The following is a 27,749-nucleotide window of genomic DNA, read 5'->3' on the forward strand; positions in this document are numbered from 1 at the left end:
TGACCAATCTTCTCAATTGATTTACAAGATCTTTTACCTTTTCCATGAATCAAAACTCAAATATATCCTGCTTACAAATTTTACATGTTTACATTGGTATCGTCTTTATGTTACAAAACTAACATTTTGATATTTTCATGAACACATTTTCTAAACTGCAATGGTAGTACAAACAAACTGTACATATGTCAATAAGTAAAACATAATCAATAAATACATATGTAAATAAATGCATTTGAAGATAATTTAAGTATAGGTGGAAAACGAATATCAATACATTATTAAAAAAATTACAATGCTTGTATAAATGATCTGAATTAATGTTTGTTTCGTTAAGCAGAAGGAAGAAAACCTCGTCTTTACATGAATGTACCTACTTACCAATATACTGTATGTTGCAGTGATAACAAATCGTTTTCTACTTAAGGCACAACCTTCAGGTGTTTCATTTTTTAAATGATTAATTAGCCTATTTATTCAAGTCTGTGTTTCAAAAGCAAAATGATTCTCAAATATTGCCTTTTTATCACAGCTTTCTGTTTAACATATAAGCTAGCTAGTCTTAGCAGGTTGTCACCGTCTGCCAAATTGTGTTAGTAATAACGAATTCCATACAGAAGCTTGTCATCATTATGAAATCACTACAAATTCTGCAGTCGGGTGATGCCTACGAATGATTATGACGCGGTAATGCTGACGAGACTCAGAGACATAAAGCATCGACCCCACCATAGAATATGAGTTTTAATTCTACGGATCCAGGATCGTGACAGCTATTACACTTGCAAGTCCCTATCCGTGTACAGTACCAACTACCTCCCCTTCTAGCTAGCAACTGTGATCCCTGAAACAGTGCTGCACAACTCAACAGGAATGACAGTCTTATGTACAACACAATAACCTATTCACAAGTTAATTGACAACTTTACATGTCCACACCCTTTTTTGTTGTTGTTGGTCCAGCAGAAGTCTTATACATTCACAGTCAAACACAGTACTGTACAGACACAATGCTGCTAAGCTGTTTTAACGCGAAAGCAATCAAGTCCTACATCAATTATTTGATTGATTGATGCTACGCTAAATAAAAGGCTAACAGGTACGTTTCTCTGTATTTGTTTGCTTTCGATCAACTACCACTGTAAGCCTACATCATCATACGCTTTGCTCTTGTACATCTATGTGTGCGGGCTGGTTTCTGTAACAGACAGAAATGATGATGCCACATTGCGCAACGTTAAACCAACAGCAATACAACACAAATATGGTATTCATCAATCAAATGATGCTGGTGCTATGACCGTGAGCATAATAACAATCACATAGCTCGTCGACTTGTCTGTGTACTGATGTGCATGTGACGGTGTGTCTAAAACAAGACAGCCGTACTACAATGGTCTCGCTCCTACATAGAAACACTACAGCCCGTTTCAGCCATGCGAACCCTCTTTGTCAGTGTCTAAGTACGGCAACACGTTTTCTATGAGAAGCTGTAACACTGTTGACTGGATGACTTGTGGTGCACACATTGTAAACCACATAGAAAAAGCACATAGCGGAGAGAACTCATTTTAAGCATCCGTCCACCTCTCTTCTTTCGTTCTGGAATGTCCATCCCTTCTTCCTTCTTTTTCTCAGGAAGAGCAGGTGTCGGTCCTGACGTCGACCTTTTACCTTCGCGTGACCTTGGCCTCGGAGGCTGACCAATCAAATGTTATTAGTCCTATAGCCCATCCTCGTTGGCTAGGCTGGCTCTTAGAAGGGGTTGAGACGGACACCTGTCCCCAGAGGTGAGAAAGGGTTCACTTTGGCCCACATAAGGGCGTCGTTCAATGATATGGCCGATTTACCGTCCTCAAGGAAAAACACAGGGCCCTGAGTGAAGAAAGGAAAAACACAGCACTACTTTTACTCTTCTATCATTGACCTTATCACCATGTCCTGCAAAACAGTTTAAAGGTTGTAGTAGCGTCATCTTTCTCCCCTTGACTCACCAGAGGAAGTGACTGAGACACACTTGAAGCAGAAAGGCACTTCAAATCGTCGCTGTGGATACAGCTTGAGCAGCAATTTACTGATTACCACCCACATAGTGATTACCCACCACTAGGGGACTACAAATAGTAACCACTTATGGGTTATATATAGCATGGTCCTCTTTATAAGGGGTTAGAAAGCATGGCGGTTTCGGTCTGGGTTGCTGCTGAGCCCTTTGTTTCCCTGATCCAGATTAAGCCTAGTCCCTAACCAAATTCTGTGTCCTCGAAACTGTCCCTTTGTGACCAATGTATTTTTCTGAATGTATTTTTCTGAATACACTTTGATTTATTAACTGGTTGATCGCTTGAGGCTGACCTGGATCCTGAGTCCGGTAAGGCAGGAGACCTGGACGTCAGAGTGGCTGGGCAGGTTGGAGCCTGTGACATAGTCGGGCCCCTCCAGGCCCCTGAGTGGCTCCTCCTGGAGCCTGTCTAGCAGACGGGCGTGCTCTGCCTTCTGGGCCTCTGACGGAGGGGTGTAGGGAGCCTCATCAGGACCCCTGGAGCTGGGTGAGCATGGAGACAGAATCAAACGATTCAGACAGGTAAACACTGGTGTGTTTTAATGTCAGACTTTGAACCTCAAACGGTCTTGAGTTTGCTAGTCCAATACTTGGACGTGATGACTAATGTATGGGCCAGGCCAGAGTAGAGTATATCAGTGTCAGAGATTGATAAGACAATTCCTCTACTCACTTTATGAGAGACTGTGTGCAGGCCATCCATGCCTCCAGCTCTACAGAGAGTTGCTCTATCTGTAAGGGAACAGACACCTCTCTCCTCTTCATCAACTGACTGGGGAGGAAGGTGAGAGGTCAGAGATAGGGCTTTACATTCAACATTGAAGCATTAGGTGATGTAGGTTCAACACAGACATTTAGAAAGTGCTCCATACTATGGCTTTTTGCATCTTACCTGGTGTACTCGTAAAGTGCAGGAACGATGCTGGAGTATTGTCTTCTGATGGCCAACAGTGCGCCGATGTAGCCAGATAGGATGAGCAGCTCACTTCGAGCTCTATAACACAGAAAGAACATCCAAGGAGAGAGGGCTGAGGACCAATCTATAGCAGTAGACATTCTTATCCAGAGTGACTTACAGGAGCAATTAGGGTTAAGTGGCTTGCTTAAGGGCACATTGACAGATTTTTCACCTAGGGATTCAAACCATAAACCTTTCGGTTGCTAGCCCAACACTCTTAACCACTAGGCTACCTGCCTAGGCCCAGGTGACGTTGTCTCACACATTCTGATTCCCATTCACTTACTCAGTGAACTTGGCAAGTAGGAGCCGGTCCGTTCTGATGTAACCCAGAAGGTCCAGGATAGGATGGACAGAGTCTACGGTCCAGTCAGAATCACTCAGCTGTTCTTTGACGTAGGTGATGCCAACAAGCAGGGCTGCCTCGGGTTCTGGACTCATTAGATAGTACTTGACAGCATTGAAGATGTCTCCCTCGCTGACAGCCGACTCAGCTAACGCCCGACACTCCTCCAGACTGGGAAGACCACACTGAAACAACACCACCAATTATTAACATGCATTTTTTACTTCAATGTTGTTGTTGACATTTTCATGTCGTATTGTCGATAGGTCTATTTTCTATGTTCTTCTGTTTAAACAATTAGGAGCGGTTTCCCGGACCCAGTTTGGACTAAAAAGGATTCTCGATAGAGAATTTCCGCTGAATTTCAGCACCAACTTTTTCATGGATTTGGTCTATCTCTGAGGAGCTCCCAGGGTAGAAGGCACACAGCTTGGCCAGCAGGACCTGGTTGTCTGGGATCATCTGGAGAAGGTCAGCTGCCAGGTCCCTGGGAAGGAGAAAGGTGGTGACATTAGTCCAGTTGTTGGATTGCAGAATACACATCCACACATCCCTTTGAAAACCTAAGCAGTCTTTATGAATGAGGTAAGGCACTGAACAAGACCAGGTACAACCGGATGGAACAACATCAATCCAGAATAAAGTCAAATCCGTTCTCGCATTAAACATAGGGTTATGACACATGAGAAATGTATAATACCTGCTTCCAACTGATGGAAAGCTACAAGAAATGAGAGAATGGAGATGATAAACAAATGCACTCTGTATATTCACAATCATATGGAGAATATATATCATCTAGCCTGTCACGTTCATTAGCCCTCTCATGGAGAGTTGTAATTGGCTCTTACCAGGTGGGTGCGGTCATGTACTTCCTGGCTAGTAGCTCCAGGACGTAGTGAGTGGCCTGGTTGGCTGATTCTCCCAACACCAGCCCTACACACACAGCCAGCTCCAGCTCATTACCCCGGATCAGACTGGCCATGGCTAGCTGTGGGGGACACACAACAACATGATAAGTTATGCATCTACCAAATATGCCCATTTATGTTCACATTCATAGGCATTAGTGCTCTGTAGGTTTTTGCTCCAGCCCTACACGTAAACACCTGATTCAGCCAATCAAGGGCCAGAGGAGCCGCTGATTAGTAGAACCGGGTGTATTGGGAGTAGGGTTGGAACAAAACCCTGCAGCAGGGTAGCTCATGACCAGCTTTAGGTTTCAGGTGCACAACTAGCATGCGCAACAGTGAATGTTATGTGTGGATTACAAGAGAACATACAGAGAGGATCATACGTAACCTTTGACGCCATCATGCCTCGTCTGTGTGTTTACCTCAGTGTTGTCCACAGCCAGGTGACAGCAGGCCGCCAGCACAGCACGGCCATCTTGGAAATACCACTCCGCTAGCTCCTTACATACACACTGCAGTAGCCTGGAACAACAGAGATTACACTTGAGCCTCACAAGCCTGGGGTCATGAGGGGATATTCAGTTGCCCAGTATGGATGCAATGCACCATGGACAGGATGGTGATTACGTATGCTGTGGAACACACCAAAATTAGGCAAAATGGTGTATTTTCATGTGAAAAGGACACACCCATTATATGCCTGTATGTCGTCGCTGTCTGTAGTGGTTGTATGGTTGACTACGGCGGTCTGAGGCACGTGGATGTTGCCTTCACAAGCTCCCTGTACAGGAACAACAAAGGTATGACGTATGACAGCAATTTGGCTGAAGGAACCTTCATCAATCCAGATAAGTCAATTAACATGGTTGTATTTTGCTCTCTCCTTTAGAGAACAGGGGTTCCGATTGGAACCAATACATGTTTTATGTTATGTCACTTTGTTTTCTAATTATAGAATGAATCATAGGATGCCAATGTTGTCATACCTGGGCCACTAGCAGCGCCTCGTTCAGTTGACCCCTGGCAGTAAAGAAGTTGACCAGCTTCCTCACGTCTCCCGTGGCGATGCAGTACGGGATGACATCATGGTTTTCTTCCTGCATCAGCTGGTCGGCTCTTCTACGAGGACACATGCATTGAGTAAGGAAGTCAACAACCACTGTTGTGGTTCTAATTGTAAGTCGCTCTGGATGAGAGCGTCTGCTAAATGACTCAAATGTATATGTAACCATAACACGCCTCTTGAATAAGGTTGACAGACTGACTCAAAACATACCGTTGCATGAGTTTCTTCCAATACTTTATGGATACACCTGGGGCAACTGACAATGCCTTGTCCCACTGGCAAATACAGAAAACATGACAAACACCATCATTATGTACATCAATTAATGCTATGATTCTTAATGGACACCCTTTAATGAGGGACATACTGTAATGCCATATGAGTCCATGTATTGTTCCTGATACACCCATAGTTGTTCTACACTTACAGAAAAAAGGTGCTATCTAGTACCAAAAATGGTTCTAAGGCTGTCCCCATAGGAGAACGCTTTGAATAACCCCTTTTGGTTCCAGGTAAAACCCTTCTGCACGGAACCCAAAAGAGTTCTACCAGGAACCAAAAAGGGTTCTACCTCGAAGCAAAAAGGGTTCTACCATGGGGACAGCCGCAGAATCGTTTTGGAACCCTTTTTTTCTAAGAGTGTAGCCTAGGACCTATAATAAATCAGACCATTACCTCTCCCAGTTCCACCATGAGTTCACAGTATCTCTGGATCTGCCCCAGTCTCAGATGGATCTCTGCTGCGTCTCTCAGTCTCTCCTCTTTACTGGGAGCCCCGATCCCCCCGCCGAACTTAGACATCTTCACTATGGTCAATTCCTGGGCCTCAGACTACAGAACAGACACATTGAAACGTGTACTGTAAGTGAATAGTCGTGAAACGTTTGATGTTCTTTTGAAAACGAACCCCTTAGAAATGTGATTCATACGCTTGGTCCAAAATCACTCCATCCCCCTTTCCTTTGGCCCTAACCCTTGGATGTTTGCAGATCTGAAGGGACTGGATCATGTGTGAGATGAGACAGTCAGTCAGTCAGTGGTCGACTTACGGTTTTGAAGCGGACCAAGTGTTTCATGTGCATGATGCCCTTGCCGTAGCTCTGGGGAAGCAGACTGTCGTCCTGCCCGTTGATCACTGACACCAGGTCCCACAGGTTATGACTGCCCCCTGGTGGCTGGAGGAAAGAACATAGAAAAAGTTTTCATAAGCACTTCATAAGAGTAGGTAGTACAGTACATAATACATGGTGATTCCAGTAATATGTGCCAATATTACTACCAAATAGGAGTACTAACCTGAAGGGTTATCTATAGGTTATTTGATACCTGATGACGTAAAACTATACCAAGGAAAAAACTCCTGTACTTCCATCAAACCATCAGATTAAAACCATGTGTCTGGACTACGGGAATGGAATAACAAAATGACCGTAAATAGAGTGCTATTAATTTCAGGAAAATTGCAAGTAAATATACTCACAGAGAAACATTCGGAGAACCACCTGAGTTTCTTCATCCGTACTTCACTGGAGAGTTTATCCAGCTCCTGCTTGATGTCTCTGGACACCTTCCCACAGAGCAGAGGGGTAGCACCAGGCACCATGGCCCTATCTGGAGGAGAGGAGGGGATATAGTACTCTACCATACAGACACACACAGATTCAGACTGATGTCATTCAGAATAATTGTTCTTGTGAGGCTATGTCGTGCTTGGACTGATAAATATTTGTGGTATCACTCTCTCACAGTCGAGACAGAGTTATGAGCAATCAACATATTGATGTCATGAGTAATCAACACTTCTGTAACAATATAGTCATAGTGTCTGATGGGAGAGTGATAAAGAGTGTTTACTGATGAATCCCTAATCCTGGAGTGTATACAGATAGAAATGTAGCACATAGAACTAACACGACTCCTTATTCTACATGGTCAGTGATGTAGAGGTAAAAAGAAATAGACGGACAAACGCTAACCGCAGTTCGCGGTGAGTAAAGTTACGCTCCCTATATTTTCAATGCATTTTTTTTTCAGCGAAAGGTGGGTAAACGCTGGCACAAAATAAGGGTGTTTACGTGCCTTACCCTCCACTGTACATGTTCTACACAAAACATTTCTTCAGTATCGGAACATTTGACTGACCCGTGTTGCCGATGATGTCGTCCCAGCTGTGGTCAGCCAGGACGTTGACCAGGAGAGGAGCGATGAGCGGAGTGAGGGACCACAACCTGACCGTAGAGTCCCGGGAACATGAGGCCATGGTGAACGGACGACTGGGGTGGCAGGTCAGGCCTGGAGGAATCAGATCAGGTTACAGTATTACAGACACAGTGTCAGGGTAGAGACAGTTCTATATATTTAACTTCACATTCAGTGGCCTCTATAAAGCATAGCAGGTTTCCCCAACTGGTGGTCCGCGGATGATTTTACTTGGCCCCCAAAGTTTTGTGAACAAATCAGCTCCAAGTGATTTTAATGTTGATTCCCACGCATAATAAAGAGAGATATGTGATTGTATGAAAACCCAAGCAAGGTTTGAGATGATAATGTTTTAGTCAAATATTATATGTTTGGGCTTCTGGTGGGTCAGTTTGCAGTCTAGAAATGATCCTGGGCCTGTGGCTGAATCTATTTGATGGTGGCTGCAGTGTGTTGTTCCTGATTCATTACTGAGGACTGGTACCATAAACATCAGCGCCGTGGTCGTAGCAGGTGTCTAGGCAGGTTCCGTCCCGGGTGTCCCAGACTTTAATGGTGTAGTCCCAGCTGCCGCTGGTCAGCAGGTAGGGCACCTCCGTGTTCCACATCAGGCCTCGGACCGGCGCCGTGTGACCACTCAGCACGTTGATACAGGCATCCTGGGTATAATCCCAGATACGCACAGTCCTGGAGAGGGGAGGGGGAGGGAGAGAGAAAGAGAAAGGGAGCGAGAGAGAGAGAGAGAGAGAGAGAGAGAGAGAGAGGGAGCGAGAGAGAGAGAGAGAAAGAAAGAGAGAAAGGGAGCGAGAGAGAGAGGGAGAAAGGGAGCGAGAGAGGGAGGGAGCGAGAGAGAGACCGAGAGAGATAGAGAGAGAGAGAGAGAGAGAGAGAGAGAGGTTATATACGGACTCCCATATACATAATAGAGTGACTACTCAAACCAATGGCATCTGTATTGATAATGGTAGCATATCAAATAACTACCATGAGTATCTGTGTATCAGTACAAAGTGTTTACCATGCATTATGCAGGTACTGTTACACATTGGTGGATGTGATACATTACCCTAATGCAATGTGATGTGAGACTCAGTGAAAGAACATATATGAATGATGTATTAATGTACTGCATGTACCCGTCATCTGAGCCACTGCAGAGAATACCCTCTCGGAGAGGAGACCAGCGCACGTGGAACACCTTGGCCAGGTGACCCGTGAACACCTTGAGTGGCTGGTCAGAACTGGTGGCCAGGTAGTACACTCGCACGTTTTTATCCTCACAACCGGTGGCTATCATGTCTCTGGGAATGGAGAGAGAGAGAGAAAGACAAAAAGAGTGAGAGAAAGAAAGAGAGAGAGAGGGATAGATACAGAGAGAGAAAGAGAGACAGACAGACAGACAGACAGACAGACAGACAGACAGACAGACAGACAGACAGACAGACAGACAGACAGAAAGAAAGAAAGAAAGAAAGAAAGAAAGAAAGAAAGAAAGAAAGAAAGAGAAGAAAGAAAGAAAGAAAGAAAGAAAGAAAGAAAGAAAGAAAGAAAGAAAGAAAGAAAGAAAGAAAGAAAGAAAGAAAGAAAGAAATCTATTAGAGTATAGGTAACTCACAACATTTCCCAGTATACTTGTTATACAGTATGAAAGGTGAACAACACAGCTGGACTCTTACTTGTTATTCTGGCTCCAGTCACAACCAAACACAGCAGCAGGGTGCTTGTACTTGTGTAAGACCCTGCCGTCGATGGTCCTAATGATGCAAAAGCCGTCACCACTACATGTGGCTATTCTTTTAGAGTCCTTATGGCTCCATGCGATACAGAAGATACCATTATTCCCATGCTGTTGAGTACACAAGGGAACAAAAAGGCTATGACATAATTTATTTTGTTGATAAACTAAAGAAATTATTGATAAATCACTCTATTATCCTTTTCACACTATCGTGCCGACCCGAACAAAACTGTGCTGGCTAGTGGATGTGTAACCAGGCTAGCTCAGTACAGCTTGGTTTGGTTTAGCTCGGTTCGGCTCAGTAGTGTGAAAAGCCCTTATGACTGTCATGTTTTTCGTCAGTGTTGTTGACGTACCTCATTGAATCGTGTGATCATCTTGCCTTTCTTCACATCCCAGATGAATGCACCGTTCCGGGACGTGGCTCCAGCTATGCAGTTCAGGTCTCCTTTCGAAGAACACACACAAAGATAACAAGAGACATATTTACGACTTCCAAATGAACGAACGCAAGAAAGCGCAACATATTTAATAACTTGGTTTGAATCATAAAAAAAAAAAAATGCATAACGTTGACTTCTTAATTTATATTCAGTAAATCATTATTAATGGGAAAGAACTCAAGGTAACACTTTACTTGAAAATATATACTTAAGGCGTTCATAAAACATCTATTCATCACCAGCAGAGCAGTTCTCAAAATAAAAGTCGACATGACGAATTATGGTATATAAAGGGTGTTTCGAGCATGGGAAGGTCGGCGTATGAGTGCATATCAAAGTATGCGAAACGGGATACGCGGGCACTTCTCGGCTGCGTACTCCATTTGTATATATTTTGACGCGTGCATAGACGCAAGCTTCAATGGAAAGTGTGCACAGAAATATGACGCAACCATGTAAAAAAAACACGCAAAATTCTTGAAAGCAATGGCCATTATTTGAGCTGAAGCGAGAGAAAATAAACTGACTACAATGTTTTTTCTTGATACATTAAGAAATGCATACTGTGTTATTTTTGGCATGTTTACCTGCCTACAACATCTACTGTACTGTGCAGAGATAACAAGCCTAGTAATTCAATAGGGAGACTTGTTAGCTACTACTGTTAGCTAGCTAGATAGCCATGAAGAATTGGTAGCTAGCTACTAACGAAGAATTGACATCTACCTTGCATAACATTCGTTTTAGGTCATTTTTGCCTGTTAAACTATCTGGTTAGCTAGATTATTACGATTCACATATAGCTAGCTGATAGTTATGAAGTAAAACATTTGCTTTATGTATAACTTGTTCCGTCTCTATTGTTGCCATTGTCCTGTGTCATGACGTGGCCCTCTTTGGGTACAGCGAGCACCATCCCCCTCTCTCTGCACCATCCCCCTCTCTCTCTTCCCCCTACACCCAGGCTCTGTTAGGCAGGTCATAAATTCCTAAAGGAGTTCTCTCCTCATGGCCAGAGTAGAGAGGGAGTGAGGTTCACAGGAGAACAAAGGAACCTCTTCCACATCACAGAACTTGAGATCTGAACAATTTCCATGTTTTGGAGAAGGTGTACACGGTCGGTGAAGAATCCAGCTACGAACTGGTCCGTTTTGTACAATTTCGTGAAACTCATGAGAGACAATACAGCCACATTACCATAACTCTGTTTATACAAGAGTCTCAGTTGTGAGGCTTGCATCTAATTGTTGTATAAAATTAATGAGTAAAGATGAAACTATTTGTAAAATTACGTAATGTGATTTTAAACTGTTTAATGAAGGAAACTCCATTTCCCTTTAAAGTTGAACTAAATCATTGGCCCGCCCCATGAGCACACACATTGATCTGGCGTCATGGGACAGCCTCTTTCTACTGTTATGAATATAACGCCCACAGGGAGGAATTCCCTTCAGACCAGCTTACCTCGATTACCACGAGAGGGCTAAGGTTTGAGACCAGACCATAAACCTGAGTATAAGCTAAGGTTGTAATGGTTGTTGAAACTCTGAGACTATCGATACTGACAGAATAAGAGCAAATCTTTGATACTAATTACTAGTCTGCAGCTAGGAATTCTATACCATTGAATGTGAAGGCCGACAACCGCCGAAACATCTATTCTATAACAACATTGCTGAATGTTACTCGGAACTATCCATTCTGACCACGGAAGAGAGAGAAAGAGGGCGGACAAACTCTCCAATAGAAAGACGGACGATCCCAACAGAGATCACGACGACACACTGAGCGTAAATATATATATTGATTGCAATTATTCCCGAATGACTGAGTGTTCATGTGCAAAGGATTAGCATTTCAATGAATGTGATTATCAAGTGTGTAGTGATTCATTTGCGTAATTCCCGCCTTTCTCAGTATACAACCACTTCCCTTTTGTCCACCAAGCCGTAATATCGGTTTAGCCCACTAGGGCACATCCCCTATCATTTCCTTGTAACCATATCTACTTTGTTTGTTTGTATGTGCATTTCTGTTATTATTTAGTTAGTTAATAAATAATGTAGAATGGATTCATAGTGAAGACTGGGTTCGTGCAGATAACCAACAATTTACGACGTTTGGAATGAGACTAACGTGAGGTAAAGAATAATTCATTAATTAAAAGACTAATTGAGCAGATATTAAAATATCTGAAAGTTATATTATTAGGAAAATTATAACTTTGTAATCTGAATATTTTCCCTGGTGCCCCAACTTCCTAGTTAATTACATTTACCTGATTAGTTAATCACGTAACAATAATTACAGAGAATTGATTTGATAAACTAACAGTCTTCAGTTTAATGATGCCAAAGACACGACACCTGGCTGGAAGAAGGTTCACTGAATGGGGAGGTGCAGCGTGAGGCAATACGCTGAGGGGAGTGCTTCTCAAATGTCATGTTTTATGCGATCTCCACACTCTCGTCCTCACAAGAACGTCCTCGGAGAATGCACTCGGAGCACGAGAGTGTGGAACACGGTAGAATGCATATTGAGAAACACCCAAAGTATTATGGTCTGTGTGTGTTCTCTCCCCATGTCTTACCAGGAGCCCAGGACAGAGAGTAGACCACACCCTCGTTGCCGGGAGACGTATTAACCGCCGTGAGGGTGTTGATGTCCCACACCTTAATGGTCCCGTCAAACGAGGCTGTCGCCAACAGGTTGGGGTCGTCTGGCTTGAATTTACAGTCAAATATGGTCTCAACATGACCCTGAGAACAACATATGGTTTCATGGTCAGGTCTTCTTCAACATGAACTGGATTGGGAGATATGTACAACAGAAATGCAGACACAAACAAGAAATAGAAGAACGCCCTTACGATCATCCCAATTTCCCTACCTCCCTTGCTACCACTTGTCCTCCCTTCTTTTCACCCCCCCCCCCAATCTCTTCCCCTCCCTCCCTCACCAGGTCTCGTAGGAAGTCCCACTTCTTGGCTCCCATGTCATAGAGCCCCACCCCTCCATCCATGAAGCAGCAGACAGCGTGGCCCGGGGGGAGGGAGAAGGCCTGGTTCTGGGATAGAGTAGGCGGAGGAACAGCCTCGCTGGTGGATGATGTGTAGTGGTTCTTTGTCGGGGAGATGGAGCTCAAGGCTGAAAAGAGGGTAGGAGGCAAATAATGGCGGGGTCAGGAGGGGTCAGGTGATAGCAAGAATGGGGAAAGAACACACTATGCTATAGAAAAGTTACAGTTTTTCCAAGAAATATAGCAATCTTATTTCACAAGATCAGTCATTCATATCCAAAACCCTGAAGTTATTGTACACTTTTAGAAAAAAGGGACCCAAAAGGGTTCTTCGGCTGTCCCTATAGTGTAACCCTTTTTGGTTCTAGGTAGAAGCCTATTGGGTTCCATACACAACTCTCTGTGGAAAGGGTTGCACATGGAACCCAAAAGGATTATGCATTGAAACAAAACGGTTTTACCTCGAACCAAAAAGGGTTCTTCAAAGGGTTCTCCTATTTGGACAGCTGTAGATAGCACCTTATTTTCTAAGAGTGTGATGCAGACTGTGGATTCTACCCTAATTTGTGGATTATCAGAGCTCATCTGCCAGTAGTGTGTCTAATGCTTACATTTCTTGGCTGGGGGAGAGTTTAACACATGTAAAGCATGGAAGCCGGTCTTCTTCAGTTTGAAGTTGTCCAGAGGTGTAGATCTGGACACGTTCCATATCCTCAACACACCAATTTGAGAATCTGGAAACAGAAGGAACAAGTTGGAACAGTGGTATTGACCCAAGTTCTAAAGGCCTGAGCCTTACACAACTGACCTCTAGCTACCTACACTGATATACATACCCTACCTCATGTAAAGAACAAACCCAGGGCTGTGACCTTATCTTAACCTGTCTGGGCTAGGCAGTAGAATATGCATATTATTAGTAGATTTGGATAGAAAACACTCTGAAGTTTCTAAAACTGTTTGAATGGTCTCTGTGAGTATAACAGAACTCATATGGCAGGCAAAAACCTGAGAAAAAGTCAACCAGGAAGTGGAGGATCTGAGAATTGTAGTTCTTCTTTCTAGTCCCTTTCGAAACTACAGTATCCGTGGGGTTACGTTGCATTGGCTGTCTGAAGCCTTCAGAAAGTGGTTGGAGCATTCTCCTGTCACTGGGCAGATAATAGGAGCTCAGTTTCTGAGTGGACTGCCTGGCAACAAAGGGATTGGATATGCGCAGTCACGCGAGCACGCCGTTCCTTCTTTTTCTCCTTGAATGAATACGCTATTGTCCGGTTTGAATATTATCGCAATTTTACGTAAAAAATACCATAAAGATTGATTTTAAACAGCGTTTGACATGCTTTTAAGTACGGTAATGGAACATTTTGACTTTTCGTCTCTGGTACCGCGCTCGTGCGTTATGCCTTTGGATAGTGCTCTGAATGCACGAACAAAACGGAGGTATTTGGACATAAATATGGATTATTTGGAACAAAAACAACATTTCTTGTGGAAGTAGCAGTCCTGGGAGTGCATTCTGACGAAGATCAGCAAAGGTAAGAGAATATTTCTAATACTAATTCTGAGTTTAGGTTTCCCCGAACTTGGCGGGTGTCTGTATAGCTCGCTGTGATGGCTGAGCTATGTACTCAGAATATTGAAAAATGTGCTTTCTCCGTAAAGTTATTTTAAAATCTGACACAGCGGTTGCATCCAGGAGTAGTCTATCTATAATTCTTTAAATAATTGTTATATATTTTGTCAACGTTTATGATGAGTATTTTTGTAAATTGATGTGCACATTCACCGGATGTTTTGGTGGGAATACATTTTCTGAACATCACGCGCCAATGTAAAATGCTGTTTTTGGATATAAATATGAACTTTATCGAACAAAACATACATGTATTGTGTAACATAATGTCCTAGGAGTGTCATCTGATGAAGATCGTCAAAGGTTAGTGCTTCATTTAGCTGTGTTTAGGGTTTTATTGACACATGTCCTTGCTTGGAAAATGGCTGTGTGATTATTTTTGTCTATGTACTCTCCTAACATAATCTAATGTTTTGCTTTCGCTGTAAAGCCTTTTTGAAATCGGACAATGTGGTTACATCAAGGAGAAGTGTATCTTTAAAATGGTGTAAAATAGTTGTATGTTTGAGAAAGTTGAATTATGACATTTTGTTGTTTTTGAATTTGCCGCCCTGATATTTCACTGGTTGTGTCCCGCAGGCGTCCCACGTAGCCCATAGAAGTTAACCCCCAAGTACCCTACCCCTTATATCCTACCCCCTAAACCCTACCCCCGTTTCTTTACCTCTAGTGATGAACATGCCGGGGGCGCTGGGGACCCAGCTTTCCCCTCCTCCCTACACCCTGCACCCTAACCCATTGTACCCTACCCGTAAACCCTACCCCAATATGTCCTTACCTCCAGTGATGAACATGCCGGGTGCACTGGGGACCCAGGCCAGACACTGTACAGAGGCAGCTGAACTGGGGAAGCTGAAGGTAGTGACACAGGTGAGCCCCTCTGAGTCTACCATTCGGATGCCATTATGCAGGTTGGCCACTAGGAGGTAGTCTGTAGACAGGGGATCCCACTCCAACGCTGTGACCGGGTCCTCCTCGTCCGTCCCCTCTAAAGACTCCGGGCGCAACATGTGCTTCTGGTTTTTAGATCCTAGGACAGGAGCGGAGACCTGCTGCATCAACTGACTAAATTAAGTCACCACAGCCCCTAGTGAAATACCTGGAGGTACCAAATAAAGGTTCTCATGTGGAAGAAACAGTCAATAAATACATATTTAAAGGTTGTAAGTGTTTTTTCTTCCTGGCACTGATTCTGCTGATAGCAGCTATTTCGAAGAAGGGTCTACAGATGTAAGATCTTAATTTGATCAATCTTTTGTTGCTGAGAATTTTCCTGCACAGCAGGAAATGCAAACTTGTAGTGTATTCAAGGTTTTTAAAAGGCTTCTATAGTATGTAATTTTCACTTTAAAATGTCAGTCTTGATTTGCCCTAACAAAAAATGTATCAACCTCTACAAAATATATCCATTAATTATAATCCACATAATAATTCACATTTCCTGTTGATGCAGGATTATTTTCCTGCTGTAGCAAACTGTCTCAAATTTAGACTCTACATCTGTACTTGCAATAATTGTAATATGTGGTTGTTTTTCCAGACTAAAATGATTGTAAGTCGCTCTGGATAAGAGTGTCTGCTAGCCAAATGACTCAAATGTAAAATAGTTTGTAATAGGGAAACGCATGCCCAGTTCTTTCACATCAGTGCAAATGAAGGAGATAAGACAAAGAGAGGAAGCCACTTTAGACAATTGAGACGCAGCCTCAGTCTAGACTATCTATAGACTATTGAGACGCAGCAACAGTCTAGACTATCTATAGACTATTGAGACGCAGCCACAGTCTAGACTATCTATAGACTATTGAGACGCAGCCACAGTCTAGACTATCTATAGACTATTGAGACGCAGCCACAGTCTAGACTATCTATAGACTATTGGGACGCAGCCACAGTCTAGACTATCTATAGACTATTGGGACGCAGCCACAGTCTAGACTATCTATAGACTATTGGGACGCAGCCACAGTCTAGACTATCTATAGACTATTGGGACGCAGCCACAGTCTAGACTATCTATAGACTATTGGGACGCAGCCTCAGTCTAGACTATCTATAGACTATTGGGACGCAGCCTCAGTCTAGACTATCTATAGACTATTGAGACGCAGCCACAGTCTAGACTATCTATAGACTATTGAGATGCAGCCTCAGTCTAGACTATCTATAGACTATTGAGATGCAGCCTCAGTCTAGACTATCTATAGACTATTGAGATGCAGCCTCAGTCTTACCTGGCTGGAAGATGGAGAGGCTCCCGTCCGTGTGTCCAAACACCACCTTGCCCTTCTTGACGGGGTGCCAGCGGAACAGACAGATGTCGGACAGGAAGCTGTGTGCCTCCTTGTGGATGGTGACGCCGGCGTCCAGCCCGCTGATGGCCCACAGGTAGAGAGGGCCCCGGTGGGACACAAACGCCACGCCGTCACCTGCGTTCCAGCACCAGCTCAGAGACGCTGGGATGCCTGGTTGATGGTACACAAGGGTTAGAGACACATTAGATACACACACACACACACACAACACACACACACACACACACACACACACACACACACACACACACACACACAGCAAACACACACACACACAGAAAACACACACACACACACACACAGCAAACACACAGCAAACACACACACACACACAGAAAACACACACACACACACAAAGAAAACACACACAAAACCAAACACACACATTCACCCCCCCCATCCACCCACACACACACTCTCTCCTAGAAAAACAAATAACACCAAACCACCCAGCCGTCAGCCATCTCCCTCCTGATAGGAGTCAGTGTAGCAGCAACAATAGCCAGTACTAATGACATTACTAAGCACACAAACACTTCACTACACTGAGTCACCCTCCCAAGGCAACCCAACCTACTCTCTCTATCCTCTCTGACACGTCTCCCATCAGTAGTGTCTAAAGAGGAGCCCACTCCCAGATAAACTCCCTTACCATTGGTCCACAGTCATTCCTCATTTCCATTCTGATGACTGATCAGAACCAGTATCTTTAGCGTTATACAGACCATGTGTCTCTATAGTTCAGTACATTTGCTGTTATCTAGTCTGGCCACAGCTTTCCGCTCCACCTTGTTTCACTCTGTTTCAAAACGTTTTCTCCCTACTGAACACCCACCTCTGGCCGACCCACTCCCCTGTACATCTGCCTCCACTGGGCATAGTTCATCATCAGTACCTTTGGTGTTATCCAGCCTGGCCACAATCTTCTGCTCTGCCACGTTCCAGATGATGAGCAGGTTGTCAGCGCTGGCGCTGGCGAACACCTCGGGGTTGTGTGGGCACCACGATATGGCTGTGATAGTCTTCTTGTGCTCTGACATGATGGCTCGAAGCTTGAACTCATTGTATCTGTGGTCCAGCTGCGTGGGTGCAGGTGGGAACGACCAGGAACACATTGGTATTGCGTATGTAAACAGATGGAGTGGCATAGATAACAATAGACAAGGAAAACGGCAATGACAGAAATCACTTGAAGATTAGACATCTCTTTTGAATGTCCTGTCAACAGGGAAGTGAGCGAGCGCACGCAAAGAGAGACGCACGCATGCCAGCGCGGCCGCACACACGCGCATGCGCGCACACACGTGCACTGGCACACAGACGCACACGCACACAAACACACACACACACACTGATGTTCGCCAAGCTAATTACCTGGTAGACATATATAGCAAGTGTTGCACAGTAAGCGAACCGGTCTTCACTGGCAGCACACACATCTTTGTTCCAGGGCTGGCACCCGGCAGCCAGCAGGCCCACCTGTTTCACCTGGGACATCTTTATCTGCGACACACAGAGAAGAGGAAGAGATGAGACTACACCTGAACACAGGCAATGCTCTGTGATTGTCATTCATGGATTGTACGAGAATTAGAAAACAGCATACATTTAGTTTTTCCGGCACTAAGTACCGATTTTAAATCAACACGGTCCTTCTGCAAGGCGACAAAATCAGATTGCAGCTCCAACATAGCCTGGTCAGCCGTAGCGGCAGTAGTGTACATAACACTGATATCTGCATACAGATGAATGTTACAGGTTTTTGCAGATAGACCAATTATTATTTATATAAATAGTAAAGCGGACACGTCCCAAAATTGACCCCTGTGGGACACCTTTAGTAATATCGAGGTAAGTAGACTTGGACACCATCAGAAAGCACACATTGTGTCCTGTCTGACAGAAAGTTGTACACTCAACTTTCGTGCCAGTTCCACTACTCTTAAACCTTGGGATGCCGTCTACCCGTGCGCCCTTCGCTTTATAACAGGTGACAGTTCACCGGATCCTGTGTCAAAAGGTTGGACTGGTCCTCATTAAAGTCCTGTAGATCATAATCTGTCTCATGCTAAAAACCAGACAGAAACAGAACATAACAGAACCCGAGAGCTCGTACGTAGACAAAACACAGAGACAAAACACAGAGACAAAACACATAGGCAAAACACATCGACAAAATGCAGACAAAACACATAGACAAAACACAGCTTGACTCCTCCCCTTCTCTCTCCTCCCCTTCTCTCTCCTCCCCTCGTTCTATCTACTCCTCCCCTCTTTTCCCTACCTTCACGTCGGCATCGTTCTTAGTGTACCACTCCAGATTGTCTGTGTCCATTTTCCAGAAGGATCCCTTCCTCCTCTAGTCTCTCCAAAGCAAGATTAACAAGGCTCGCTGTTACAGGGAAGGTATTAGAGGGACGGTAGCTAGCTAACAGATTGACAAGGCTCTCTGTTAGAGGCAAGGTAGCTAGCTAACAGATTGACAAGGCTCTCTGTTACAGGGAAGGTAGCTAGCTAAACAGATTGACAAGGCTCTCTGTTAGAGGCAAGGGTAGCTAGCTAAGATTACAGAGCTGAGGTGTGGTGATGTTGTCACAGCGAAGACAGAGCCGGCGAGTGAAGAGAGAGGAGCCTTGTGTGTACGTCTCAGAGATAGAGACGGAGGAGTGTGTGTATGTGTGTGTGTGCACTCATTGACTGGTGCAGCGTAGTTGTGTGTGTGTGTGTCTGTGGGAGACAAGTGCAGCCCCCGCCGGTAGCCAGGCAACAGCAGCACCCTGTATTAAAATGACGTGCCTTATAACTCCCCCTCCTACACACACACAAACACACACACACACACACACACACACACACACACACACACACACACACACACACACACACACACACATCTGTGAACCTACTCGTGTACCACGATGATAAATCCCCTACCTATACACACCTATGCACAATGCATACACACACAAACATACAAGTACCTACACACACTCAGGAGCGTCACGTAAACAACACACACTTCCTCGGCCTAACCCCCTGACTGCACACCTCACCCACACCCAGTCATGTTAGTTGTTTTCCTCCATTCTCTCTCTGACTCAGTGTACAACCCAGTGTCCACCTCCCCCACACCTCAACCCACCTAACTAACCCGGCACAACCTCTAGCAGGGACCCACCGTTCCCCCCTTGTCATCCCTAGGTCCAGCCTCCTGTGTAGCTGGCTCTCTACATCCGTCAGATAATGGTAACAATGCAATCAGCGTAATGGCCTCTGTGATAAGGACACAGTGGAGAGATCCCTCACTGGGTCTAGAGAGGCTAGCAATCTCTATTATAAAGCCTCAATCTGCATGACAATGATGGTGGCAAAAGACAGGATGCTGGAGATACAGATATTCCTGACTTTGAGTATGGGATTGGTCTCTAAACTCATCTGAGGATCTGAGGTTGGTTGAGGGGGCTTGGAGGGTCCTTGTATGATATTTTACAGAGAGAGAGAAAGAGAGAGAGAAAGAGGGAGAGAGAGAGAGAGAGAGAGAGAGAGAGAGAGAGAGAGAGAGAGAGAGAGAGAGTGTCACGCCCTGACCTGAGAGAGCCTTTTTTATCTCTATTTAGGTTTGGTCAGGGTGTGATTTGGGTGGGCATTCTATGTCCTTTTTTCTATGCTTTGTATTTCTTTGTTTTGGCCTGGTATGGCTCTCAATCAGGGACAGCTGTACATCGTTGTCGCTGATTGGAAGTCATACTTAGGCAGCCTGTTTTCCTTTGGGGTTTGTGGGTAGTTGTTTTCTGTTTTGTACATTTTGTGACCTGACAGAACTGTTGGCTGTCGTTCTTGGTTTGTTTGAAGTGTTTCTTATTATTAAATCATTAATATGAACACTCACCCCGCTGTGCTTTGGTCCCCTTCTTCTACAGATGACAAGCGTTACAGAGAGAGAGAGAGTTTGTGTGTGAGGGGAGTGTGCGTTCGGAGCAAATGGAATGGCTTCAAACACATAGAACCCATGTTTATTCTATTTGATACCATTCCAGCCATTACCACAAGCCCGCCCTCCTCAATTCAGGTGCCACCAACCTCCTGTGGCGTGCGTGTGTGTGTGTGTGTGTGTGTGTGTGTGTGTGTGTGTGTGTGTGTGTGTGTGTGTGTGTGTGTGTGTGGACAGGACAGTAGATACGGTAATGACTAGAGACACACTAGTCTCTAATTAGCAGGAGAATGAAAAAGAAATGTATGCACTCACTACTGTAAGTCGCTCTGGATAAGAGCGTCAGCTAAATGATTATAATGTATAATGTATAATGACAAATGCACCTTCAACTAATGAATGAATGGATTAGCTGCAGAGTCAAGTGGTAGCTCAGTTGGTAGAGCATAGTGCTTGCAACGCCATGATAGTGGTTTTGATTCCCCGGACCACCCATATGTTAAAAAAACATGTATGTATGTATGCATGACTGTAATGTCACTTAATGGTATATGTATTATTCTAAGTGTGTCATGTGGTGGACATGGGTGGAGGAGAGGTGGATGGATGTGTAGGTGGGTTTGTTCGGTGATGCCACGACTATGTCTGTGATCGGACTCACATCCCAGCACCCTCGGCTGCGGGAGTGAGAGACAGAGGGGAAACTTGGTGCAGCGTTACCTAGGCGATGGAGACAGACTCAGGAAGGCTGTTCAACTGAAGTAGCACTGAACACTACTTGAGGGAGAGAAAAGAGAGATGGGGGAGAGGTGGGGAGAGGGAGAACAGACAGAGAGTGTGAGTGAGAAAGAGAGGTGTAAGTTGCTCATCCTTGCTGAAAGAGTAAAGCCATCCATTCAGAGTACGAATGATAAAATCATAACTAGAAAACGGGTGGTTTGAGCCCTGAATGCTGATTGGCTGAAAGCTGTGGTATATCAGACAGTATACCACAGTATGACAAAAAATATTATTTACTGGTCTAATTACATTGGTAACCAGTTATAATAGCAATAAGGTATTGTGGTATATGGCCAATGAATGGGCTGTGTCCAGGCACTACATTCCGTCGTGCATATGAACAGCCCTTAGCCGTGCTATATTGGCCATATAACGCACCTCCTCGGGCCTTATTGCTTAAGTATAGACTAATGACACCAAGTCCTCTTCTTTTCCACAAAGCAGCTTTTTCTGTCTAGTTGCCTGACAATGCACTTTCCATTAAGCTACAGTGTAAACACTACAGCTACAGCCAGTCAGACTGCTACACCAATCACTTGACGAGACGTGTCCTGCAGGACTACTTGCTGGAAGCAGAAGCGGTGTTGGTTTGTTACTGGTCACAGAGGTCAAGGACAATCCAAGGAGAGGAGAAGCAGGAAGAACCAGTCCACAACCTAATAAAGAGTTTTACAACGTTCTATCCTTTTCTTGGACCCCTCATTCTCTGGTATGACGCCTGGCATGTATGATCAACAATTCTAATGAATTAAAATTCCTCACGACAACCAAGTGAATTCAAATGTTTTTGAAGACGACTGAAATACAAAATGCAAGACCGCGGTCATGTTCACTGGGTAATATTATTCAGACTCCTAGGCCTGTATCAGCTCTGCACATGAAAGCTGGGGATGTTTTCAAAGGCTCGATATCGCTGCAGCCACGTTGCCTTACTGCCAAGGGAAGAACAGCCGTACGGTTTAATTAGCCACCAAAGGACCAGAGGTTTTTGCAACCTTGCAGCAGCACGATCTACAAATGCCAGTCATATGCTGCCTCTCTCGCCACTTTGTCGTAGAGTCCCCCCTTTCCTTCTAACTCTGGGAATTTAATTGAATTGATTTCAGGAAGATTAGGTCTAATTGGCATGAAATGTAATGGAATTTACATTACCCAAACAAATGATGACAAGAATAAAAACTCTCTCTATATATCTCTTTCTCTCTCTCTCTCTCTCTCTCTCTCTCTCTCTCTCCGTCTCTCTCTCTCTGCCTTAGAGTTCTATAAAATGATTAACAGTGTGGAGATGTTTCAGGAGGTATGGGGGGTCAAGGGGGCTGACTGTACAGCAGGATAGGAGGGGTTGGATGTATATTTGTAATGTGGTGCTGGATTGTGAATTGTATTGTACTGTTGTCACGTCCTGACAGAAAAGCCTATGGTAGAGTAGGTCAGTTGTTTTTTCTATGTTGGTGTTTTGGTGTGACTCCCAATTAGAGGCAGCTGGCTATTGTTGTCTCTAATTGGGGATCATACTTGAGTAGCATTTTTTTTCACCTGTGGGTTATGGGATATTGTTTATGTGTCGTCACATTTCGTTTATTCTTTATTGTTTTTGTATGTTGCTTAGTTTCACTTTACATTAAAGATGTGGAACGCTACTCACGCTGCACCTTGGTCCGATCATTATTCCAACGAACGTGACAACGGTGTTGTACTGTGTAAGGTTTGGGTAGCACGCAATGTGTTTTTATGGGGGGTTAATGCGGTGTTTTTAGTGTAATGAGTCTCTCTCTCAATTCAAAGGGCTTTATTGGCATGGGAAAAATAGATAATAAACAAAAGTGAAATTAACAATTAAAAAATGAACAGTTAACCAAAGTTTCAAAGGAATAGAGACTTTTAAAATGTCATATTATAGCTACGTTTAGTGTTTTAACAATGTGCAAATAGCTAAAGTACAAAAGGGAAAATAAATAAACATAAATATAGGTTGTATTTAATGAAGGATGTACACACTGACAACACACACACCAGAAGTGTTTTCCAACACACACCAGAAGTGTTTTCCAACACACACCAGAAGTGTTTTCCAACACACACCAGAAGTGTTTTCCAATACACACCAGAAGTGTTTTCCAATACACACCAGAAGTGTTTTCCAACACACACCAGAAGTGTTTTCCAATACACACCAGAAGTGTTTTCCAATATAGTGTTTATGGAAATCTCTTTCTATGGAAAAACAAGAGACAATCAAAGTTGTGCGATGAAACAGACAATAATCCATGAAAAGTGTTGCTCTTGGGCAATTCCACGGTAACGGAATTGCGCTGAGAATGAGATTTTTCACTTTAAAATGTATGCCAAACAAAAAACATTGACGTAAAAGTCGAACAAACCATACAACTCTATGCACAAGGACTACTTTTAACAAGTTACACTGAAGATTTTACTAAAACACAGTTACTGGAAGAACTGTGGAGATGCAAAGTTTAGTAACAGAAGTGACCACGTTTTCCAAAAACGATTTTAAATATCTGCTCTGAATTAAGATTCAAAGATGTCTGCAGAAATAATGGAGTGTCAGCTATGACATGACTCCTTAACTTTGAAAAATTATATTTTGGTATTGAACTACAGTAAGTGAAGTGGATTTACAATCGGTAACGGAATTGCAGGAACGGAATTTCATCATGTGTCCATGATCTGTACTATACAGAAGTACATAATTATGGATATGAACGTCATTCTCTTCATGGTGATGTATCCTAACCAGGTACACAAAGGTAGCAATACGCAATATCCTCCTCCACATATTTGGGTATTATTCTACACACTATTACTTTAATGAGCTCTGGCCCCAAACAAGGCAACATTTGGTTGGTCTGGACCGGATCAATCATAGACGTCTATGTTTCACAAGTTTGAACATTGAAGTACAGCACAGAAGAGCTCAGTAGCGTAGAGTTCAGTACAGTAGAGTAGAGTAGAGTTCAGTACAGTAGAGTAGAGTAGAGTTCAGTACAGTAGAGTAGAGTAGAGTTCAGTACAGTAGAGTAGAGCAGAGTTCAGTACAGTAGAGTAGAGTAGAGTTCAGTACAGTAGAGTAGAGCAGAGTTCAGTACAGTAGAGTAGAGCAGAGTTCAGTACAGTAGAGTAGAGTAGAGTTCAGTACAGTAGAGTAGAGCAGAGTTCAGTACAGTAGAGTAGAGCAGAGTTCAGTACAGTAGAGTAGAGCAGAGTTCAGTACAGTAGAGTAGAGCAGAGTTCAGTACAGTACAGCACAGTAGAGTATAGTTCAGTACACTACAGTACTTTACATTATAGTGTACTCAACTCTAGTGTGCTCTACTGTTTACTGTACTCTACTGTGTACTGTACTAAACTGTACTTTTCTTTACTCTACTGTACTGTACTCTACTGTGTACTGTACTGTACTGAAATGTACTTTTCTTTACTCTACTGTACTGTACTCTACTGTGTACTGTACTTTTCTTTACTCTACTGTACTGTACTCTACTGCGTACTGTACTGTACTGTACTGTACTCTACTGTACTGTGCTGTCCAAATTTGTGAAACCAATTGTGGTTTGTGACAACTATGATTTTCGATTGTAGCCAAATTAATTCCAAAAATCCCGTTAGTGATTTTTTGGAAATTCCGTTACTGATTTGGTAACAGAATTTAGAGTTTTATTCACTTGATAATGCATATAAAACTATAACTAATTGGTAGGTCTACCTTTACTTGTTACTTCTGTGAACTTTCCTTATCCCCCCTCCTCATCAGGGAGAGAAATTAGAAAACGTCAGTTTTTGGGACCGGAATTTCAAGTCACAAGGCAGTGTTTCTTAAACTTACAGAATGCAGAAACATTTCTCCAAAACGAAATATAAGTGTTGATATTATTTAACTTTTAAGACTTTTTCCTGGTACATGTTTTTTAAAACCCCTTTTCCATCTGTTAGACCAGAAATCAAAATCTTTGCTTATTCCCAATTGTTAGGATGTAAAATGGTTGAAAGATTTATATATGCCTTAAATAAATAAAAATAGACTCTTATCTTTTATTTGACATCCAGTTTGATATGCTCCTATGAACGTCACATCCTGGTACTCATCGATCGTTTTACATGGAAATGACCTCTTTCATCAAGTACTAAGCTACATGTAAGGCTATGTATAGATTCAAAGCATTTCAAAGAAATGAAAACCATTTATAAGAAATGACTGCTGGACAAAAATGGACACTAAGTCCATGATCCTTTTTAAAGAAGCAACAAACAGCCGTAATGTTTTAATTCAACATGTTAATATACAGCCTTAAAAGTCCAGTTTCCAATTCCATACGCTACATAATTGATATTTCGCAGTGTTGTGGCTGCATGAGAGTGGAACAGGACTAGGTCTACGTAGTTGCCATCCACACACACAACACACACACACACACACACACACCACACACACACACACACACACACACACACACACACACACACACACACACACACACACACACACACACACACACACACACACACACACACACACACACACACACACACACACACACACACACACTCCTCTGTGCCCTAAGGGGATCAGCATGATTGACAGTGAAAGTGACTTGCAGAGGATACTGAACTAAGTCTGATTTCCTATTGGCTGAAGTCTGGTCCTGTGCTCACGGTACACTCAATGCCACCTGACATCAACTAACCTGTGTCACAAATAGAACCCTTTTCCCTATGTAGTGCACTACTTTTGACTAAAGTCCTATGGCAACAAAAAGTACACTGCATAGGGAATAGGGTGCCATTTGAGACTCAACCCTAGCCTACAGGCTACAGGAGCCATTCTCTCACTCTAACACACTACGATCTAGTAAGAACCTAAGTCGTGCGTAGGATGTCAGTCAGTAGGATGATTACCCACACTCTTTCCTCTCTCTTCTCCCTGACCCCTGACCTTAGAGTGCTATGGATTGAGTTGAATAGATTTAATTATTTATTTATGGTTGTGTGTGTGTGTGTGAGTGTTTGACTATTTCCACCTGAGAACGCCATTCACGTTGTGTGGTGTCAGATCTGTGTTGTGTGTGGACCTACGGAAATATGCATAGTGGAAACCAAACACCTCCTAGGATCATGGTGTTGACCTGTGGGAATGGTTTATAAGAGCTACCGAAATGAAACCAGAGGGACACTGTATCCCCAATCTAACTGTTAATAATGCAGATGGTTCACCACAATATCCTCCATCATTAGGCTTTCCATAATGCCGTGCTATCATTAGTTTAGTTGAGACACATCCAGTTAGAAACAGAGATTAACTCATCTGACACATGGAAGAATAGGCCAGCATCTGAACTGAGGTATTCTCATGTGATAGGTAGGCTACAACATACTGTGCAACAAAACAATATGCTAAATCTACATTTGGAGAGCTTGGGACGATAAGGTTCTATCTGCAACAAGATGGATCTGAGATAATTGGCTTTAAGTTCAGGACCCTCATTGGTTTGAATGGTGTCAGCAATTTTTATATGGTATTCTTTCGAACCTCACAACATGAATTAGGGTATACCGCATGACTTATTCCACATTTTGTTCTGTTGCAGCCTGAAATCAAAATTGATAAAATATTTTTTTTCCTCACCCATCTACAGACAATACCCCATGATTACAAAATGAAAACATGTTTTTATATATTTTGTAAATTTATTGACAATTCTTGGTAAGCAACTCCAGTGTATATTTGGCCTTGTGTTCTAGATTAGTGTCCTGCTGAAAGTTAAATTTGTCTCCCAGTGTCTGGTGGAAAGCAGACTGAACCAGGTTTTTCTCTAGGATTTTGCCTGCGCTTAGATCTATTACATTTATTTTTATCCCAAAAAACGTCCTAGTCTTTGCCGATGACAAGCAGACCCATAACATGATGCAGCCACCACCATGCTTGAAAATATGAAGCGTAATACTCAGTGATGTGTTGTGTTGAATTTGCCCCAAACATAACACTTTGTATTCAGGGCATAAAGTAACATTTCTTTGCCCAATTTTTTTTCTGTTTTACTTTAGTGCATTATTGCAACAGGATGCATGTTTTAGATAATGTTTTATTCTGTAAAGGCTTCCTTCTTTTCACTCTGTCATTTAGGTTAGTATTGTGGAGTAACTACAATTTTGTTGATCCATCCTCAGTTTTCTCCTATCACAGCCATTAAACACTGTAACTGTTTAAAGTCACCATTGGCCTCATGGTGAAATTCCTGAGCGGTTTCCTTCCTCTCCGGCAACTGAGTTAGGAAGGACGCCTGTATCTTTGTAGTGACTGGGTGTATTGATATACCTTCAAAGTGTA

General features: G+C 43.3%; 1 protein-coding gene across 2 annotated transcripts in view; it reads right to left on the bottom strand.

Annotated features, from left to right (window-relative positions):
- Positions 1-728: 728 nt before the first annotated feature.
- LOC106610163 (WD repeat-containing protein 17) overlaps positions 729-27,749 on the bottom strand; it is a 28,931-nt gene continuing 1,910 nt past the window's right edge. The window contains exons 2-28 of one of the 2 annotated variants that reach the window (XM_014209341.3): positions 18,070-18,198; positions 17,591-17,774; positions 16,615-16,845; positions 15,159-15,410; positions 13,356-13,478; positions 12,685-12,872; positions 12,317-12,485; positions 9,640-9,731; positions 9,222-9,391; positions 8,682-8,846; positions 8,030-8,232; positions 7,489-7,638; positions 6,827-6,957; positions 6,396-6,521; positions 6,022-6,177; positions 5,557-5,621; positions 5,267-5,399; positions 4,970-5,061; positions 4,703-4,802; positions 4,218-4,357; positions 4,067-4,087; positions 3,742-3,853; positions 3,307-3,551; positions 2,955-3,056; positions 2,736-2,834; positions 2,356-2,545; positions 729-1,875 (exon numbers count right to left, since the gene is read on the bottom strand). In XM_014209341.3, coding sequence (XP_014064816.1) covers positions 1,756-1,875; positions 2,356-2,545; positions 2,736-2,834; positions 2,955-3,056; positions 3,307-3,551; positions 3,742-3,853; positions 4,067-4,087; positions 4,218-4,357; positions 4,703-4,802; positions 4,970-5,061; positions 5,267-5,399; positions 5,557-5,621; positions 6,022-6,177; positions 6,396-6,521; positions 6,827-6,957; positions 7,489-7,638; positions 8,030-8,232; positions 8,682-8,846; positions 9,222-9,391; positions 9,640-9,731; positions 12,317-12,485; positions 12,685-12,872; positions 13,356-13,478; positions 15,159-15,410; positions 16,615-16,845; positions 17,591-17,774; positions 18,070-18,192 — 3,882 coding nt within the window. In that variant the 5' untranslated portion in view covers positions 18,193-18,198 and the 3' untranslated portion in view covers positions 729-1,755. The remainder of the gene's footprint in view (positions 1,876-2,355; positions 2,546-2,735; positions 2,835-2,954; positions 3,057-3,306; positions 3,552-3,741; positions 3,854-4,066; positions 4,088-4,217; positions 4,358-4,702; positions 4,803-4,969; positions 5,062-5,266; positions 5,400-5,556; positions 5,622-6,021; positions 6,178-6,395; positions 6,522-6,826; positions 6,958-7,488; positions 7,639-8,029; positions 8,233-8,681; positions 8,847-9,221; positions 9,392-9,639; positions 9,732-12,316; positions 12,486-12,684; positions 12,873-13,355; positions 13,479-15,158; positions 15,411-16,614; positions 16,846-17,590; positions 17,775-18,069; positions 18,199-27,749) is intronic. The other variant, XM_045722711.2, reaches the window with a different exon arrangement.

The sequence above is a fragment of the Salmo salar genome, chromosome 08, assembly GCF_965601325.2.
Source record: "Salmo salar chromosome 08, fSalSal1, whole genome shotgun sequence".
Lineage (NCBI taxonomy): Eukaryota > Metazoa > Chordata > Actinopteri > Salmoniformes > Salmonidae > Salmo > Salmo salar.